The sequence below is a fragment of the Monomorium pharaonis genome, chromosome 1 (assembly GCF_013373865.1).
Source record: "Monomorium pharaonis isolate MP-MQ-018 chromosome 1, ASM1337386v2, whole genome shotgun sequence".
Lineage (NCBI taxonomy): Eukaryota > Metazoa > Arthropoda > Insecta > Hymenoptera > Formicidae > Monomorium > Monomorium pharaonis.
Genome location: NC_050467.1, coordinates 4,186,287 through 4,207,802, shown reverse-complemented (window position 1 = coordinate 4,207,802; position 21,516 = coordinate 4,186,287). Strand labels below are relative to the sequence as shown.

At 44.3% G+C, this 21,516-nt stretch overlaps 1 protein-coding gene across 1 annotated transcript in view; it reads right to left on the bottom strand.

The window, feature by feature from the left end:
- Positions 1–21,516, bottom strand: part of LOC105828684 (T-box transcription factor TBX20) — a 59,519-nt gene that overhangs the window by 24,302 nt on the left and 13,701 nt on the right. Inside the window, exon 3 of the mRNA XM_028192168.2 lies at positions 8,873–9,146. Within this exon, the coding sequence (XP_028047969.1) occupies positions 8,873–9,146 (274 nt within the window). The remainder of the gene's footprint in view (positions 1–8,872; positions 9,147–21,516) is intronic.

The window sequence follows — 21,516 nt, the reverse complement described above, 5'->3', positions numbered from 1 at the left end:
CGATTCTCTTTTCTCGCTCAAAGAGGTCCTGAAGTGGAGTAAATTATCGACATTTTTTTTATTAGAAAATATCTTTGAATTGGCTTCACAGAATTGCAAAATCCTAAAATTCTATAAATAGTGACCTTACATTGTCGATCAAGTTTGACGGACACTCCAGCATCCCTTTAAACCACGCTTCCAAGAATAAATCACGCAAAAAAATATTCTCAAAAATCTGCGGATTTTGGAAAAGTATTGATTACGCAAGTTTACGTAAAGTATCTCATTCCGCGTTGGACTAATCCAAGAAGCTTTCTATTTCCTGGATAACCGAAGGTATAAAGAAAAAAAAAGAAACGCGACAAATATAATCGAGCGAAGCGTCGGGTCGCGAATTATTGTTCGCACCGAGAGGCGTTGGCTCAAATAATGTTTCCGGTCGCTGGAGATCCGAATTTAATTCCGCCCAGAGTGAGAGAGAGAGAGAGCTGACTTCCAGCGAGGAAGACGCCGAGAAGTTGTTTCCGAAGGTGGCAACTTTATGGCGAGAGAGGCGATCGCGTTGCGGTGTCCCGGGGTGTCCCTATTAGTTTTCTGCGCGCCACCGCGTGTGGGACAACCCGCTGCAACCTGTCGGGACAACAATCAGCTCCGTTTGGCAACGTGTTGTGCCACCAATATAATATACACCAATGCGCCGGTCAAGCGCGAGTGACGATGCGCACAAACTTATCTTTGTATTTTTTTTCTTCTTTCTTACATAACTTTTGATTCATTAACCCTGCACCCCGCTCTGGCATTCCCGCACGGGCATTCCCGCGGGAAGCCGAGCCAGAAAACCTAACACTTTGCCCCCTCTCGAGCGAGAGGACTCGCGAGATCGTGAGAACGCTTTTCCCGAGCCGAGGCGAGGCCGCGATCGCGTTTCTTTCCTCGACTCAATCATCGCGAGCGCAAGAAGCCGATCGCGGCGTTTTGTTCTGCGCCGTATTCCCTCCTTTTTTCATCTTCTCGTTTAATTGGCCAATTATCGCCGACTAATTAAACACCGCAACTGTATATATTTCCAGGTTAGATTATATATATCGATTAAAAACGATAACAAGCCGCGCGCGATATCCTTTTTCTCATTCAAGGACTTTGACAATTTCATGCCGCGCCGGAATATATAAATCTGGGATAAATTAACTCGCACGCTCCCTCATGCGTTAGTAGGCAACTGCCATAATATTTCAGAAAAATAAATTATTAGACGCATTGAATATTATTTTATATCATTCGATATATTATCCATCTGTAAATTTACATTCTAATGTACATATTTATAAGGCACATAAATACAGCCAAATTGCCAAACAGCCCGCAAACAGCCCTGCTGGAGATTTTTAGACTTATAAATTAATAAATCGTCCCAAGTCGGACCTGAGTACTCTCGAACAACGTCTCGCAACTCGGCGATTCGTCATTGCAAAATCAACCTGTCCATAAACAGGCTTCTCATAGCAGTCAACAGAACTATCTAAATTATGTATAATATGATAGGCACATCGTTGGTACTTATTTATTGGCTGTTATTTATGCACTGCAGATTTGAATACACACACACACACACACACACACACACACAGACACACACCGGTGCCCGCTCTCCGCGGTCGGCTCGTAAAAATTCCGTCGCTCGAAAATGACTTTCTCCTCTCCGTGGCAAGACCGCGAAAGGGATCAAAAAAGAAAAAAAAAAGGAAGAAACGAGAGGGAGAAGGAGGGAAAGACGAGACGGGGGGAAGGAGGTGAGGTAACAACGCGAGAGTTTCGAGAAACGAGTGTACAGGACAATCGCGCCGCTACGTTTTTCCCACCTGTCGATCAGCGGTTGCACCGCGCGCACTTTATCCGCGTGTTTACCGAGCAACCGGTAATTACGGCAAATCCTTCTCGTCCGCGATATTTCAAGGAGATTAACTTTACATCTCTCCCGCTGTAACTTCTTTTCCGCGCACGGAGAGAGAAGTACCGGTTTCTTCAAAACCGAACGGTGGAACGGCACACCGAGAGATGAAACTTGCCCCAACGCAACCGATAGAAATCACTACTGAATCGTAGTATTGTTCTCTGTTTTCAGACACACGCATTCCTCATACGTTTAAAGCGTCACTGCAATCAACGGACGATTAAAAACAACTTGATTCATTATATTTTCAAGTAAAAAAATATTTCAATCAAATCTGTATAAAAAATTAAATTTGCAAAGTATCAATTAATTTGTAATTTATTATTTTCAAATCTTGTTACTTAAACATTTCTTTTTCTCAAACAGTCATTTACTGGTGATCGTTCAACGACTCTATTTTTACCAATAAAAAAATCGAATCAACAGCTTAATCAAAATTCATAAAGCAGTTTACATTAAATTTTGATTTATTAGAAACTTTCATAAGAAAAATATGAGAAGAGAGATGCAGTCTGGCCTTTTTACTCGTCCGTTCTGCCATAAAACGCGAGCATTGGCATGGCGCACGCCACGCTCGATCGTAATGGAGGCGCTACGATATGACCGGAAGCGGAGAATTAATACTCGCGTTCCTACGGCACAAAAACGCGCGTCGAACTGACAGCTGCGCGAATAAATTCTAGATGAAGGAGAGCAGCTAACGAATTAACGGCAATAACGGAAACAAGTAGCGGTAGCTCCGGGTATAGGGTAAAAAAAAAGCCCCCCCCTCTCCGGGAGAAATCGCCGCAAAGGCAAATTTTTATACACGGTCCGCATTTCTCGTAGGGGAAAAGACCGCGAGGAAAGAGAGATCCGGAGGCGTTCGAACGCGATCGAGCGAACGGGCGAGAACCCGGCAGGTGGATGACCGCTTTTGGACCACCGTGTAGTAGCGGCGAGTCGCGCAGGCGGGGGTCTTATAATATCGCGTCATACGAAACGATGAAATAGTGGCCGTAGCGAAGGAATGTTCCCTACCACTCGAGTCGTCGAGTTGAGTTGACTGGCGCGTTGCGTGGCTTCGCCCGGCCCGACCGACCGCTTTCAACCGGCGTGTCTGTTCTCCGTTCCTCGCGCCAGTGTTTCTCTGCGCGCGTACAACAGGGTGTTTGGCAATTGCCCGGATACGACCGACCGGGTTCCCGCTGCCCCCCTCCGGTCACGAAGCCTCGAGACTCCCCCTTCGATCTCCTTCCTCCCCTCGGCAGCGATCCCCTTTCGTTTCTGCCTCTCAATTCTTTTCTTTTTCCTCTTCCTTTCGGAGCCGACTGCACTTACGAATTGTTTCCGATCGCAGTTCAACGCAAATCGACCGTGACGGGGAATCAAAACGTATTTGAAAAGATTGTTGCAAGAACGATTGAGCCTCAAACATCTCGAAAAGCGCGCGTCGGCCGTCTCGATTTCTCAAGACGAGAGCCCTCCCCCCTCCCTCTCTCTCTCTCTCTCTCTATCTCGAACCTACTTGTTATTTTATGCTTATTGACAGTTTATATTTGCGTATTCGCCCACTCGACGACGGGGCAGACCGTAGAATTCATATACTGACGTGTATTATGACTACTTTTACGAGCGGTATCAATGAGCGAGCATCTCGCGACCGAGCATTGCGATACCGGACGGCCGATACCGCCATTAAAGATAACGCATGTGTAAAGCATTAAGTGGAGACGGCGATATCCAGGCGAGAACTGTTAATAATCTTCCCCTCTCGTATCTAATGTCACGTTGATTTATACGTAGAACGCCATTGACTGCGTGCAATTACATGAAGATTGCGCGTGTGTGATTCAATGAAAAGCGGATTAAACGAGACAAACGCGTTTACAACGACCGGGGAAGAAAGGAAAGAACGAACATTAGATACGGAGGGTAATTGATTTCACTGTTTCGTGAACATATTCATTTCTATTCAGCGAGAGCACCGAGCTCGCGATCTTTCGCTAGATTTCGCAAGGTTAACAAAACGCGTGGCATTAAATCGAGGGATTAATGGAGCCCGCGTTCGTGTTCGCTCGGCGACGTTCAAGTACCCGTGATCGCAAAAGTTATCCGAGTCATCCGAGTAAATCGCGTAAAGGGGAAGAGGAGGAAAGGAAAAGAAAAGGAAACAGGCAAAGGGGGGAAAAAAAAGGAACGAGAATATTCGCGGCGAAGAGACAGGAAATCGCCCATCGTGATTATCATTTCTAACGATTTATCCTCCTCTCTCGCGGATAAAGCTCCGAAAAGCATTCACGGGCGCGTTTACACGCGTCCGGGTCGTCGTTCGAGGGCGATAGAGAGAGAGAAAGACCCACCGGGGGGAGGCGAGGCGGGAAACGGTTGGAGCCTGTCTCGAGAGAGATTCAAAAGGTGCTCGACGGGGCCGGGCGTGGGCTACCCGTGATCATCATGACAAAAGCTCGGGGCAAACATCCGTTCAATTTATTAGCTTATAGGCAACACCGTCTTCGTACACCGCTGCCTACTGTACCCACCACCTACGACACCGGCCGCAGACCGCCTATAATACCGGCAACATTATGAGCATGCTCCCAAGCTAGCGCAGAGTCCCCCTATTCTGTCCTTCCTGTCGCCCGGTGGCCCGCTGCACCCTCCTCCCGAGAGGAGGCGACCGCGCGATCCCGTCCTGCTCCCCATAGAGTCCCAGTTTTTACGGTCGCGAGAGACCGTGACATTTCCCGAAACCCGGAGCGGGGGATTCCCTCGATTGTCGCTCGAGGATTAACCCCCCCGACGGTATTTAGTGGTGAATTTGCGGTAAATAGAGTAGCGTAAAGAAAAGAGAAGGGACCGTCGTTTTTTTGGTGAAATAAAATCTTCTTTTGAGACGTTAATAATTGTCGAGTTGAGCGATTAAAAACGTTTCGGCGATTGTTGTAATTATTTGCAGGATTATTACACTAAAAAAATATAGTAAATAAATATCTTTTGAAATAATACCAAGCAGAAGTTTTATAAAAAATAAATATTTATTTTTTATAAAACTTCTGCTTGGTACTATTTCAAAAAATATTTATTTCAATCTGGTATTTTTTTTTTTTTTTTTCAATGTAGAATGCGATATTGTACATCGATTTAGGATTAATCGCGAGAATTTCAATAAAAGTCGTAGCATCGGAAATCAATTCAATATGGCGAGTCTTTACGATCTCTAAAAATTTGGGCGTAAAATTGTCTCCCGAAAAGATTTTATCATCTCGTTAACATTATTTGTATCGAACGTTACAAGTAACATTGTTTTTAACGAACTCGATATATCTCGGTTTTAGCAATCTCAATATCGTTCCTCGTCCACGCGGGACACGCGTGAAACACGCGTGTTTCCAATTAAGGAATAAAAGAGATATTTCAGGCTGAGGATTAACTTTTATCGAACGTTTACAACGGAACGTCGGGAGAGATAGCGGAATATTAAGTTTCGCGCGGGTTTATCGCCATTTCTCGCGGTAAAGGTGGGAATTACGCCGTAAATTCGTACATTTATTCTCTACGCGGTTTCGAATTCCCACGTTAATAAGCAGGAAAACGCATCGACGAAAAATCGACGTGCGTATTATTCACTCGCGAATTAAACCACATCGTCAGTCACGAAATTTGTTAAGGTGTTTATTTCATTTTACCATCCGACCGCCTCTCTATAATAACGAGTATCATTGAAAACTTCCGTACAAAAGCTATAAATGCACAAGAGAGAACCGTAATAATATTTTTGCTATCATAATAATTAACGAGGCATATTCTGATCCGAAAAAAAAAAATAGTCCGCCGACTTGAAGTTCCGCATTCAGACAAAAAATCGTATCATATAACATAGTTTATTGAACTATATACATTAATTGTACATATATATAGCTTGCACAGTTGTCACTTTTATTATAAATTTTTCCATGAATGCAATAGCTCAACAATATTGTTAGTAAAAGTATTTGTTTAATACTTCTTAGAATTATTTTATAAGTATATTATACTCGATTCTTTTCACATAAATATACGGAAAGGACGGTTTTGTTGACGTGTGTCTAAAAGTTTAGCTAGCTACAGATCTGAAAATATAATTTTGTCAGACCATCAAAATAATTGTGTAAAACAACCAAACTGATTGCTAGAATGTCAAAACTTTTTGCAGCTCATGCTTGAGCGTTCTACATAATTATTTTCGAACCCGAATCTAGCCAGACCTTTTAGACACTTCACCTAAACCATCGTGTAAATTTCATATAAACAGTTTTAAGAAAGAAAACGCGCGCGCGTGTGTAAAATATTTTTCGATTTGATACGATCGAAAATTACTCGTCTGTTAAGACTAACTATTCAATTAACAACATGTCCCGTTGTAATTCGCGAGTTCTGCCGCCGAGAGCGCCGTTACTCCGCCTCTTTCCCATGAACTTCAACTTTTCATTATCGCGCAGCGATTTCGCGCCTGCCTCTTTATCTCGCGAAAGGAGAGTCGGCGTTTTATCGCTGTGTGGTCTCGCGCGCGCGCGCAACCTGAAATTTTCTTCTTAATATCAGCGCGACGACTTTGCGTGTAGTAAACGCTCGAAATTATAGTCGATCGGTCGCGATTCTCGCGGCGGGATTTTCGTTCCCTTAATCCTCACCATCACGTGTAAACAGCTCGTCTGTTATTTTTTTCTCGGGTGATTTACGTCTTATTAAAAAAATTCATCAGTCTCCGCTCGAGTCGCTTTATTACTTTCACGCGTAACTTTAAATTTTGCCCGATCACTTTGCAGATCATATTTTTGATGAGATACGCGAACGGCGAGAGATTGTCCCGTCATCGATCGGCCAGCGACGCGACGCGACGTCGACAACGGCAAGAATGGAATATTACGTTCCATGGGGCAACATCGACGCCCACGATTAACGACCCGCGCCGATGATAAGCCCACCCTGATGGGGTGATGTCCCGGCGCATTCGTTTTACGAGGCCATTTTCGATGCGCGCGCGCGCGAGAGGCACTCAAGGATCCGTCAACGATCGCGCGGGCGCGAGAACGAGAGGAGGCCGAGAGAATTGATATGAGGGCGTGAAAAACGACACTACGCGAGCATCGCCAACGTCGTACGTTAAACTGACCCGCAGATCGCCCGTTCGCAGCTGTCAGATTTACGAAGGCGACGATTCTTCATTGTTAAAATAAAAGCCTATTCAAATGAGGCGTTGTTCGTGTTTAAATTGACTGTTATTTTAACAATGCTCCAATTTAAAATGCTCGACAAATTAAAAATTGTGTTTCAAAACGAGTCGTACAGAAGATCAATCGAAATTGTTGCCAAGTAAATCCTTAAGCTATACGGGGGTCTCTTTGAAATGATTTTCTCGAGCCAGAAATTTCTTTAAAATTTGAATATAATCATCGACGGTGTTATATTGGCGGATTATATATCCCCGGGGCGAGGGGTAATCGAACGCGAGGGGAAGAGCGGGGGGGGTTTCCCGCGTCACGTAATAGCGGTAGCATGTCCAACGGTTCCGACATTTCGCGTCCGGCGGCCATTGTGCGCTAAACTCCGAAATAAAGGGGAGATACGCCGCGCGGCCCAGGAATTACGCATCCGCTGAAAGGCAGGCGCAAATTACAGAACGGCGTAATGGCCGAGGTGCATGAAGCACCTTATCGCCGACAATTTCTGCGCGCGGGCCGCCGGAGGAGGAAAATCTTGCAAAATTATTCCACGAAGATTATACATGGGGGAACGGTGGTCGATCTTGCACGCTTCGTTGGCGACGCGTGAATGTTTAACCGTTTTGACGCCGAACTTGACTCCCTAGATTGCGTCGAGTGCGCGATAGGTGTTTAAAAAATCGCGTGATTTGAATCGCACAAATGTCTTATTTTAAAAATCATAACATGAATTGACAGCTATTTGCATTGTAAGCAAACGCAGAAGGATGTTAAGAAAAACGATTATTCAATCTTTCGATTTTTAGTCTCTGCCTTTAAGTATAGTTATCTTTACAAAGAATATAATTCTTGATAATAGTCTTAAAACACACTCATTATTTACTTGAGACAAGTAATATTTAGTTCAAATAAACTTCTATGTACACACAGAAAAATACGTAATGGAAATTACTTATGAATTAAATAAATGTTACTTATTTCAAGTATTTCACGCTAAGCATCAAATTTTTTTTAAACTAAACTCTAGTACTTTAATCAAGAATATTTAGTTAAAGCAAAAATTCAATTTGCTTATTATTTTGTCGGCACTAATCATATTCTATACAAAATAATTCTTGAATTAAAAATTGCACACAGATATGTGGACAATTTTTCTACGTACAATATATCCGTGTGCAAAGATAATACTTATGCACAGTTTTTTCACGTACAATTTTTTGTGTACAATATATTTGTGTAGAATATTCTGATCGTATACAATTATCTTGTATAGAATATGATTAGTGCCATTTTGACTTTTCTGTGATAACATTTTATACTATTCTTCAAAAGAGTATAAATTCTTTATTTTTAGTACATTAAATACGTTAATAAGTTTCTCTAAAACTTTTAATAAATATGTTTTAGGACAATTATCAAGAAAATATTTTCAAAAATAAACGTTGCTTGCTAAAAAAGAAAAAGTAAATTGAATAATCGTTGTTCCTAATAGAGTAGAATTGATATTTTTCGGTGAACAATAGCTAATAAAAATTGCAATCTTGTTACCTTATTTTAAAAAATTTACATCAAATTTTACGCTACAGAAATATATAAATATAAGAAAACAATGCAATATAAAGATATCAGTATTTCTTCGCGATTAATTTTCATTTAATTTTAAAGGCTTGTAGATGTGCTGCTGCTAGAATTGAACTCGTATAGACACTCGATTGTGTCGTTGATTGTGGGTGGTAGATTTAGATAGTTCTCTCACCTGGCCGTGCTTGTCCATGTCGTTGTTCGTCAGCTTGACTTTCTCAAAGGAGACGACCTGTTTCCGCAATTGCTCGCCGGTAAAGGGTGAGTCGGGGTGAACGTAAAGCCGCGCCGGCGCCGGCGGATCCGCTTTGCCGGCTTCCAGCCAGCAGCTACGATGATAGGCGTACCGATACCTCTTGTTGTCGACTGGTATAATGTCCATCAACACAGCGTAACGACCCTCGGATTTAAGTCCGGTGAAGGATACCCGGCACGTCGGAAACATCCGTCTGCGATAAAATGCACATGCAGAAACTTGTATGATGACAAAAAAATAATGCAATAAATTCGATCCCAATAATTGAGAATTTATTTAGGTAAACGAATTACATTCCGTAAACAGAATTTTTAATTATCTCTCTAATTACTTTGAACACAAAATCATATTGAATCGTTTAAAAGCAGAAGGGAAAGAAACTAAATTTGAATCTAATTATGGCTATATAATTACATACATTTGTGAAACGTGATGAATTCTAAATTTCAAAGCGACAAACAAAAGCGAGTCTCGATCTTTATCGAGTGGCCAGATTGATATCTGGCGTACGTAACCTAGTAATCGCAAAATGACGTAGCAAAATCAAGGTAAAACCTTTGCACTTCGTGACCGCTTTCACGATCGTTGTAGTCTCGCAACGGTAGAAGTTATTAATTATAGAACACAGTGCCTGCAACAAGTTTTCCTCAGCGACGTAAACGTTTCACCGCGCGTGCAGTATAGCTTTCTGCTTAAAATGCTCTTTTAAATTTTATAATCTTGCTCACCCTCTTTTCTAAGCGGCGCGGACCTAAGGGCTCATTCATTTCTCACAGAAACAAGAAAATGTCGAATCTCTTTATTCACTCTTTATTTATATATTATCCTTCATTAATATTTTTTTCATATTTCTTCTTCAACAATATTTCACTCAATCGTAAACCAAATTTAACGATTTAATGATTAACTACAGGCAGTTTCAATCGAAGGAAACATCCTCGGATTTCTCGGGCTTCGTCACACAAAGCTCTTCAAGTCCTCGAAACCGATCGCGTCTGCAGTTGACCTTTCACCACTTCGAGAAGCGTCGGAGAACGCGCCTCCGTCGACAATGCAAAGGCGCACTCAAAATTTCCCGCTGACATAGCAGGGAAAAGCAGTGTAGCCTTCGTCTCCTCTTCCCTCCCTGAGTTTCCGAGGGGAGCTCTCACTCACTCAATGTACGTCCTCGTTACGGCCGCATGCAATGAACTCACGCCCGTGATTTACACGGCGCCTCGTGGAAGAACGCCGGGCAATTTTCATGTGATCATACGGTCAGATACGTCAATAGCGATTTTTTTCACAGTGAAAAGCTTGGTTTATCGCTGAAAGTGCTGGGGCACGAGGGAGACCGAGAAATACTGCTCATTCTGAAACGCAATCGCGCCATTTCGCTTCGTAATATTTATTGCGTAATCGCGAATTATGTGAAACGTGATACGATGAACACGCGGTGTAACATAAGATCCCTCGCTATTCGCCGTTCGGGAGAATACCGCGTTACGTGTATGCAAATTCCTGATATGACTTCACAGCGCGCGTTCGCTATAATTCTGATCTAATTATTCCCGGGCCGAGCGCAGAGACTTGATCGAACGCAACGCAGAGAAGATTGAGAATGACGGATCCACCCCGACATGCCTGTCAAGGTCGGCCAATGGTGTGTCCAGGTCCGTGCAATCCACTGAAGGCTCATCATCACCACCATCATCACCGTCATCATCGTCATCATCGTCATCGTCCGAAGCCCGATGTGGCCGGGGTTGCCACGCCAGGAATAGATGCACCCTCGCCGGATGAATTTTCTCAAATGGCGCTGCTAAAGTCTCTGAAGACAGACATATCGGTGACCTCGATGGACGACGACACCTCGATCTCCAAATCCTCATCCTCCACCAAAATCACCGTGATCAGAATCCCGAAAACGTCCCGAGTCAAAAAAACCGACGTCCCTGCGATCATAGACCAAATCCTGTCGCCGAGGGGACTGGAGGTGCTCGGAGGACCGTCGAGACCGAGAACCGAACGGAAGAGCGAGCCAATACTCCCGAGGAAGGTCGAACCGCCGATTCCGACGGAGACAATATCCTCCGCGAGGGAAACAGCTGCGAGGACACCGGCTTATCGAGCACCGAGGTATCTGAGCGACGTGACGTGCACGATTATGATGAGACTTTACGGACTGACGTTGACGATGGTGTCGCCTCTTTTTCTGTGCCTGACGATCCTGGCGGTCTACGCGGGAATTCACGTATTATTGGCTCTAACCGCGTGGCAAACACCTGCGTACCAGTTCTTCGCGTCCAGTCAGATCTGCGGGATCCTCGCGTGTCTTATGTGGCGACTGACCGGCACGATATTAATCTGAGAATCGCGCGAATAGATAATACAACGTGATAATAAAACGCTGCCAGACAAACACCGAAATTGATCGGCGGGTCTTATACTTATATTATCAATAATTTATCATAATTACATATATACATACGTAAAAGAGTTACGCAGACACTTCCATTAAAGCGAGGATTAATTAATTGATGATCGGTGCAAAATTGATGGGTCCTAGAAAGCGTGAGACACGAATATTTGAGATTCTAACCAGCAAGATTATATTTGGATACCAAGCATCCTAAAGTCTATGAAAATTGATTCGCGCCGATACTTAATTATATTAAAGAACGTTGTGATTAATGGCAGCACTGAAATACTCATTTTCTGTTCGTTCACTGATTGAAAAGACAGCTGGTGATGTTGGAATGTACAAAAATAAATTTTCGAGAAATATATACTCTCATCTTTCGCTGTCGTTCGATACACTGTTGTTACATAAAATAGATTCCCATCTTTATGTAAACGTACCTTTATGTCACTTGGCGAAGATTACTTGTCAGTAACTTGTAGAGAAGCAGTTAAACATAACAGACACGTACTTTCTCTTCCACCGATAAATTCTGTATACATTTTGTACACTTATAAATTATGTTATCGTGCTTTGTTCAGGTAGCTAAAGAACAAAAACTTAACAGATTTTCACGGGCTAATTTCACTTTTTAAATGGTCGCCCATGAAAAAGTGTCTACTTATTTTTCTATCGCTCTACTGAGTTTTAATAAATTCGACAATTAAAATAAAAGTAAATTTACTCGTAAAATATTGCATTTAAAATGGTAATATTTATGTCGACAATTTTCCAACAAAACGTTCGTTACATTCATTTGAAAGGGCTGAAAGCACGCGCTTTATTGTTCGACCAGAATCCTCGTCCCTCACGAACGCTCCTTTGCGCCTTCAAGACAAGACCACAAGAGTAATTGTCATAATTTTCTTGATCTATTCATTCGACAACAGGCGTCACCTTCTCCTTTTCGTACGGTGAAGGATTTGAGGCCGTTCACGACCGAGCTGGACGAAACGAGACTGGGATCCTTAGGCGAGCGCAGATAAGAGAGGCTCGCGTTGCGTCACGCGAGTGCCCTCGTTTTCATAAGTGCCGCCGTTTTTATTCGTTGGGGGGGGGGGCCCGGTTCTCGACGCGGGGGAGGACACCCTCCCCCCTCATCCCTCCGCGACGCGGGCCTCGCGTAGCCTCAGGAAGCGGTTTTGCGGTTTTGAGCTCCGCGAAAACGATTTCTCCCCTTCTCCGTGGCACGTACGCGTTCGGTTAGGTTTCTGCGTGCGGTTTTTAACAAGCGCATTGTCCAACCGCGTTGAATAGTATCGTCGTTACGTCGCCCGGGGACACTTGACACACCTTAACGACACGATTGTCGGCCCTTAGGCGAGGAATTAGTCCGAGCGGTGCATTCAAAATGCGCACATTCTCTCTCTCTCTCTCTCTCTCTCTCTCTCTCTCTCTCTCTCTCTCTCTCTCTGGCGCGCGAGGAGAGGCGAGCTCTTTATTTGCGGAGTCGACGAGAGAGAGAAAGAGAAAGAGAGAGTGACTCCGCGAGACTCCGCGCTTGTAATTCGATTCCGAGCGCGTCTCATACCCATGAGATCTAGATTCGCCTTTCGATTTCACGGCGATGATGACGTGACATTTGATACGAAAGACTCTAAATTACCGCGATTGACTGACGACGTCGTCGTCAAATTTAACTGCTGTAAACGTGGAACGTTTAGGGAACTGCATAGCCCCAAAAGAATCTATTTCACAGGGATAACAAAACAAGGATCTGAAAATTTGTTAAATGAATGTAATCACGACGCGACACATCGCATGATCTCAAAGCATTTCAATTTCATAGATTGTTCTATTGCTATGTTTGATTATATCTGTGTAAATTTAAGCACAATTTCTTTAAAAGTATAGCTATTTTTTGTCTTCTCCTTTGATCTTTACACAAAATCGCATTTTACAATACTTACTTGCAAATTTGACTAGAAAATAGCATTGCGACTTAAATCAAAATTTACATATATTAATAAAAAAAACTCTAATAAATATTCATGCAAAAGTTCAATTGGATTCATTTATTCGTTTAAGAGTTATTTACCAAAAATTAAAACAAAATATCATTTTCACTGCAGCCATTACAAGTCAAACTTTTTGTTGTTTCATTCTTTACAGCTGATTTCAAGAGCAAAATTTTTTATCATTAATTAGACGAGAAAGAATAAACCTTATAAATTTCTACAACTTATAGCTAATTATTTTATAGTCACAACTCCTTAGGCCAAAATAATTTTTATAATGTGGGCTCTCCGGTAATTTCCGTTTTACACAGAATATTTATTGTTTACTCAAGGCAGGTGTATGTGTGCCAAGTATTCGTACATCTCGTGCTTCGTATACAATATTTTGCATATATTACGAAATAAACTGCAACCATCTGTGACGCGCGCAGATAATGGTGGTATTAATACCGCCGTTGAAAAACATCGCGGTCACGCGGCACTATCGTAATTACCTCGAGTTGACACTCTATAAAATCATCAGGGTCGTTTACACCTCCTTCAGCCCTGCACCCCGAGGCAGCTGCAGCTAACTCGCTTATCGCCCGAAGCCCGGCCTTGACGCAGTCCGACGTTTCCTCCGTCCGAGCTGCTCGAATGCTCGACTTTCACCTGCTGCTGCACGCGTGCACGCGCGCGCGAGCGAGCGCACGTTACGCTAAGAATAAATTTCGTAATCGCGCGCGTAGGTACATGCAACGCACCACCGTTCTCACCGCCGGTGTCCCCGGGTTGTTCGTAACGCGCGCGTTACGTGATTTCCGTAAACTGCGGGCGTAAACGGCGACGCGCGATAAATCATCCGGAAAATTGCCATTACGAGGGTCGGGGGGACGGAGTGGGGGAGGGCGAGACCACCCTGTCGGATAAGCGCGGCCGACTATCTAAGTATCGATGGCGGACCGATCGACGCCTCGTCCCTCGAGACCCGCCACCCTCGTGATCCCTATCGCGCATTACGCTTGTACCCCATGAATCCTGTGCTTAGTGACTCATGTTTTTACGAGGATCGCGCGGCGAACGAGTCAATCGTTGCGCGTGTCACTCTCGGATGCGGAACGCGTATCGCTATCAAAATTGCCGCGACCGTGTCAAAGTGGCGTTTCCCCGCCCCCGTTGCCCCTCACATCCCCCCCGAAACGGCGGCTCCGTGGAAAACTGACGTTTAAAAAGAAATTTTTTGCTTGAAAATAATATTTGAAGAGAATCGTGACAGAAGGATATGACATTAACAATTAAATATCTTGCGGTACGTGTAACATTTACGTGGCTAGCTTCCATTAACTTCAATATATATTAAATAGCTCCGTAATTACCGCGCGACGTCCATCCTGGTAGAAGCGCATTCGTTCCTCTACATTAATTTTTTTCAGCAATCAATTACGTCATCGTCGGGGTATTAAGAGCATAATAATAGCCGCAATTAAAATGAGACCTTCGCTCGCCACATGGCCCTCCCTTATTATTATTGCTCCTCGAGAGGAATTATCGCGGCTTAATCAAGTGTTTTCCACCGTCACACTTTTCACCATCGCGATAACAAATATCCTAATTTCACTTGCGGCTAATTTATTTTCGATTCCAACGCCAACGGATTCGTCCACCATCCAAATTCATCGGACATTACGGCGCATTTCCCCGTCAAATTAGGCGGGAACAAACAAGCCCCCGATAACCCGTGGCTAACGAGGCCGTAATCGCAGAGACACCTCGACCTCTCCCAGTCCCGAACCCCCTTGAACCACTCGTATATCTTTTCCGCTTCGCGATAGGGGAAGGGAAGCGGGATGCAAAAGGGCCAGACTGCCTCCCTCCTCCCCCCCCCCCCGAGGAAAGGTCCGTCGTGCCGGTGAAGTTAGTACAAATGGATTACGGAAGCGCGCTGGATATTATACCGCGCGATCCGACCTGAGTCTGAGTCAAGCCTAAAATGTGTTTACCGAGCTAACGACTTCGTGCGCCAGGTGGGATCGCTGCCTATTGTAATTACGTCGCGGCCTGTCGCGCGTTTCACGTCCTGACGATCGTGACACCGCCCGGCAGGATATTCCTGTCGCTATATGAAAAAAAAAAAGGAAAGAAATGACGAAGAGAAAGCAAACGCCGAGACGATGCACGCTGGACACGCGTGTATTTGAACTGTCCAATATATAAAGTCGAAACATATAATATTATATTCTTTTTCCAATCAAAAATAAAAGAAATAGAATTAAAAGTATTTATGTTAATAACAAGCCTGAAAATTATTATTGAAAATATTTATATTCTGTATAAAAGAAAAGAGTTGCCAAAAATTTACTTAAATTTACTTCAATTTTTTTATTACATTTCCCATTTTATAATAAATTATTATACGTAAATAAAAATTATAACTTGATGTTTCAGGTATCTGTAAATACTATGTTTAACCTTTCGCTAAATTATTTTATTATAAATCCTTTTGCAATATGCTGCAAAAGTTACAATTGGTCCTCCTAAATCGTATCGCTTTTAAAAGTATCGAACTTCTGAATAAATATAATTACAAATATAAGAAATTATTAACCAATACTTATTTATTAATAATTTACCAAAAAAATTATTCAATATTTAATAATTGATAAGTAACAAGAAATATCAAAATAAAACTGACTTAAATTTATATTTGCAATTTATACATTTCTATTTATATCTTATTAGTATTTTATTATTTCATTATTCTTATCGGTCTTATATTAATATCATTCATTGTAATAAAATTTGTGTGCCGCTATTTTAAGAAACTTAATAGATTTTATAAAAATATCAATTTAATCTTTGTTATATATACAATAAATGAAAAATATTCTATAATACATGTGTAAATCTTATTTTATTAGAATATAAAATTGCATCGCTACATTATTATCAACTGTAAAATTAATTACAAATTAACAATAGTTGGTTTTAATTTTCAAAATACTGTTAGCGAACAAGTTGTAATTTGTTAAACTTTTATTTTTGCATTACTCATTTTTTAATTATTTTTTGTTTTTATCATTAAGTGTTGCTTATATTAGGTAAAAATATAAAATATTGATTGCGATACGATTTAAGTGACCTGATAGTACGTATTTAGCAACTCTCCTCTACTACGGAAACGTTCACAAATTAAATTAACGGAAACAATTTATAATCCTCTAATATATCGATTTTCCTTAAAATTAATATCATGAATTTGAACGTTCGATAAAACTGGCGCTTTAATAATACATTTACAAAGATTTTGCACTTATTAATTAACCTCTGCTGAGCTAAGTCAAACACGCGAGCGTTCTTGCTCGCGCTTGGTATATACGCCTCTTTGATATATTTGATGCAAAACGCAGTCTCCATTCTTAAGGCAACGCGAGATTTCTCCCCGCGGATATTATCTCTCGTATTCGTTACGTGCATTAGTGTGTTTAGTCCACTCGGAGGCCTTCTAAGGCTGTTATCCCGCGTATTTATTATGTGCACTTCGTGTAACCGCGCGAAAACGGGGTCTAAAATGAAGAGATGTCTATCTACTCCCTCCCCCCCCTCATCCCTCTTTCCCCCCTATCACTCTCCACCTCCTCTCGGCTTCTCTATCTTTTTATTCCCTCTCTCCTTCCCTCCTTCTCTCGACATGCTGTTCTCTGTGCATGTTCTCCGCGGTGTAACGTGCACACGATCGTCCCAAGCCGGGTCGCGTGTGAGTGTATAATGTAGGTTGCTGGCACCTTGATGAAGGGTTCGCGTGACGAGTACCCTCTATCCGCCGGTATCCTGTCTCTCTCCTGACCTGCTCGTCCGCACCTCCTATTCCGTGCGGTTCACAGTCCACGGTTACCCACTTAAACGTTGAAAAAAAAAAAAAAAAACGCACAGCCGCGACGACGGCGTCAACGACAACGATAGCGACCATTTCGCGCGCGCCTTCCGCCGAGTTTCTGCACAAAAAGCGGTTTCACCGATCGCCCCTGCGTCATCGGCAAATTATAACGCGGCGCGTTTGACGAGCGAACGTCTAATTAGAGCGAGGAACGTCGCTCCGTTCGTCGAAACTGGAAAGAACGTAATATTCGAAGAAACAAGAAGCTCTTACGGTTCAACGATAATATAATACGTTCCACTTGATTATCTTTCAACTACAAATCGAATGTTTGCACAGCATTCTCTTTGATTCTCCACAGGAAGATTTGCCTCCTTTCTCGGCCAGCTTTGATGTTTATTTACCGTTTAGCCGAGTTTGCACGTGTATTCTTTCCTAAAATATGCTCCTAAAGAACTAAAGTATAGAGAATGCAAAAGGAAGCGATAAATAATGGGAAAAGAAGGGCAGAGGGGGGGGGGAGGAAGAGTTGTTCAGAAACGTGGCGAGTGCGAACGTGGGAAAGGAGGAACCCCCGGGACGTTCGAGAAGAAACCAAAGGAGTTTACGACCCCGGGCACCCCGCAGGGCCAGACAATTCCACCTGATTGGTCGAATCCGAATCCGTATTGTCACCCGTCGGACTGACGTTCGAGCTCGGCTCGGCTGGGATTTCGTGCCAGGTCGCCTCGTGCTAACGACGCGCTATTCGTGCATCGTCGCATTCTTGATATATCGATCGTCGTCGCCGAGGAGAGAACAGAGACACACCCTGGGATTACCTCGAAACTTTTTTAACGAAACTCAGTAGCTCTTTGTTAGGTCCGAGGAAACCTATGAGATCATCTCTCCCCCGCGTGCCTATATTAATATTTCAGCATCATCTATATCTGTCTAAGTGGCTGGTCCTTTTTCCAGCTTTGACAAAAAGGGTGGAGAATGCAAAATCCCGTTCGTCGACGCGCTACAATTTGTCTTCCTTTCGATCATTCTCGTTTCTACGCTTATTCGAATGATAATCGAGGGCGTTATTCGCGTCAAATATGCGTGTCATCGGGTTGTTCTCGTCATCAGCGATGCCAATTTCGAGGATCTGTCACATAACCACGGGTAAAGGCCGGAACCAATCGGTATTAAAGATTCAGTGAACGCTCGATGATTCTTCGATTTGATTTGTTCCTGCCTTTAACTCTCCTTCTTCCCCGCCGTGGTTGTGTGGCAAATCTTCGAAATTGACACCACTGTCTCGTACATTTGATACAACGTGCACTGTTGTTCGAGCCACGTTGCAAGCGTGCGGTCTCTCAACTCGATATATCGCTTTCCGACGACGACGACGACGACGGCGGCGGCCGAGCGTGTTCCGCGCGACGACGTCTCAAGGTCGCACGCGGATTGCAGCGAGTTATATTCTCAGGCGATCATCGCCCCTCCCCGCCCTCTCTCTCTCTCTCTCTCTCGTGGCGTTTTGTAATTACGCGCCGTCCGTCTTATCCGAAATCATCCCGCGCGTATTATACGTACACGCGGCTTATCCAATTATCATCTGCTTTCCGCGCGCCGGCGTAAACACACACACGCGCGCTGCCGTTAATGTAGCAAGCCCGCCGCCGCCGCCGCCGATCGCGCCCCCCGAAGTTCTGCCCGCGTTGGAAGGTGGCACCTCACCTTACTCCGACGATAATTATCCCGGCTCCCCGAGAGCCGCTAAGTATTTCGTAATTAGAGGCCTGTCCGGCTTATCCGAAATCGCACTCTCGATTACAAGCTCGCGCGGCTTATCGATTATCATCTCTACCTCCTGCGCAGCGCATGCAGCACACCGCTCACTCCCTTTTTACCTTCCGCTCCGTGCTTCCCCACCGACTCCGCTGTTCCTGTGCACCTTCCACACCGCGAAGCACGTCGCGTCAATCAGTCGCGGGACTCGAGGATGATTCCGAGGGTCATTCGTTCGCCTCGGGGGAAATTCTTTGCCACGATCAACGGAAGATCGTCATCGAGGAGGAGATCACAATGACGACGTCAAACGGGGATCGGCGTGCAATTTATCTAACACGTCGCCTCCTCCCTCTTTCGTTAACGTAACAGCGGTATACCGCCGCTGCAATTGTTGCGCATATACGAGAAGGTGGAATCGCGTAGGCGATCACGTAGCACCGTGTCTAAATATCCGAGCTCGCGCTCTCGAACAAACACGTACGCGTAGACACACCAGAGACGACGTCGATCACACCTCAAGGTTGCGGTGTGCCCCACGCTAACGGCGCTGCGTTTCCACCGGCGAACAGCCCGCGATGCGCTCGACGGAGAAGCGCACACGAGAAGGTGTACGCATTCATAGAAAGAATTAACTCGCGTATAATGCCTTTGGGGCGCAACGGCGGGCTCCCTTATCGGGGCGGCAATCTTGAACGGTCGCGCTCGAGGCCGCGCGGAGCCTCGGGCTTTCCACGATCTCGCAATTTGTTGCTTGACGAGCGATTTAAATGAACGTAGGGTAGAGAGATCAAAACGAATTCGGTGGATTTTACCAGAACTCCTCTCAAATATGTGGAATATTTCGATCTCTATAAGGATCTGTTGCAATTGCAGGATTCCAGGTGGGTAGGCATCTCTCGATCGGGTAGGGGCACCTGTTTGCGCAATTCTCGAAGCGCAATTCTCGAAGCGCGCCTCGTAATTGCCCATGGCGCGGGCTTAACCGCAGCCGTATTCGCAGTTACAGCCGCGTGGCTTATCGGATTATCGTCTACTTTCTGCACCGCATAAATATGTACCGCATCGCGTTGCAAAGCGGCTCGCGCCGCAACGCGAGGCGGAACGCTGGCCGCGTCAAAAGCAAAACGTCGTGCGGCGAAGCGAATGATTAATACACATTTAATTGTAATTAAATGTGCGCGGCCTAAGTGAATTAAATGAGGCGCCCGGCAAAAAAGAACCGAGCTATAGAAAGGCCGCAATTGGCGCAGAAATTTTATCAGCGCGGTCTGTCCGCGAATGCGCGTATAGGTTTAGAATTACGAGTGGCATATTAATTGCTATTATTGGAAGCAGATATTAAAAAAGAAAAGCATTACACAAATCTGCGGAAGTAGAATGAGATTATTTATTTAACATCTCAAACTACACGAACCTCTGAATTAATGAACGACGCTCTCCCGCAAGCATCCCGAAACATTTCTTCGTCGTGTTCGAGAATACCCCTTTCGAAACCTTATTAATAACAATAATAATCGAAGCGCGCGTCCAGTTCGCGAGCACCTCAACGCCGGCGAGGCGAAAGATGCGGTCCGATCTGCCCGGTATTTCGCAATTAGCCTGGAAGCTTATCTCGCTCGCAGCATCTCCGGGGAGATGCCTCTAAAGAAACGGAGGGTCCCGCGGGTCTCCGGATCGCGATCGCGTACCTCGGCCGATAATGCGACGCATCGATCATCGCGGTATATAGCGCCTGGGTAGAGGCGTGTATTATACGCGGACGAATACAGCACGCGCACCGTCTGCGTATCCGTCGTCGTCGGGACGACCGGATGGTTAGGTTGCGGTTCTCGGCTAACCCCGTGCAGCACGAATATCTCATAATTCCGACGCGGTCACGCATCCCGGTCGCAGCTGCGGCACGACACACTCCCCGGCCGGCGGGCCGAACTTTATTAGCATATACCTATAAAAAAGCGCGCGTCCGCGCGTAAACGGGCGCGATAAATTACGTCGGAAATTCCCTTAAATATCTCGTAAAACGTCAGTCAATGAAATCCATTAGTTCAGGTATATACGCCGACGTATTAGCCTCTGGTGTAGTGCCCGCGCGCTACCGACAACGCTCTCGCCGAGGGGTCTCCCCTACCCCCCTCTTGCGCTTGTCTTTTGCCCGCTGTTTGCTCGCGAATTAAAGGCGCTCGTTTCGGCGTCGCGGTTTTTAAATACGGCCGATTAACGAGCGCGCGAATATGAGCGCGCTCGCGCAGTCGCGTTACGATATCGTAAAGATAATTGCCGTGTGCCGTTGCGGACGGTAAAGTTGAGAGAGCGATATCCTCTCTTGTCCGCGCGGCCCTTTCCGAGGGACTCGTCCTATTAATTTACGAGAAAAAGTTACCTGAATATATATATTTATTTGCAGACAAATTGCTGCGTATATACGTCAGGATAATCGATAAGCCTTCGTGCGGATAAAATTGTATCATAAATAATACGGATAAAGATCTGTTTGGAAAAAGTTAAGAAGACGGAAATTTTTATGTGGAACGGGTAAATTATAATATGTATG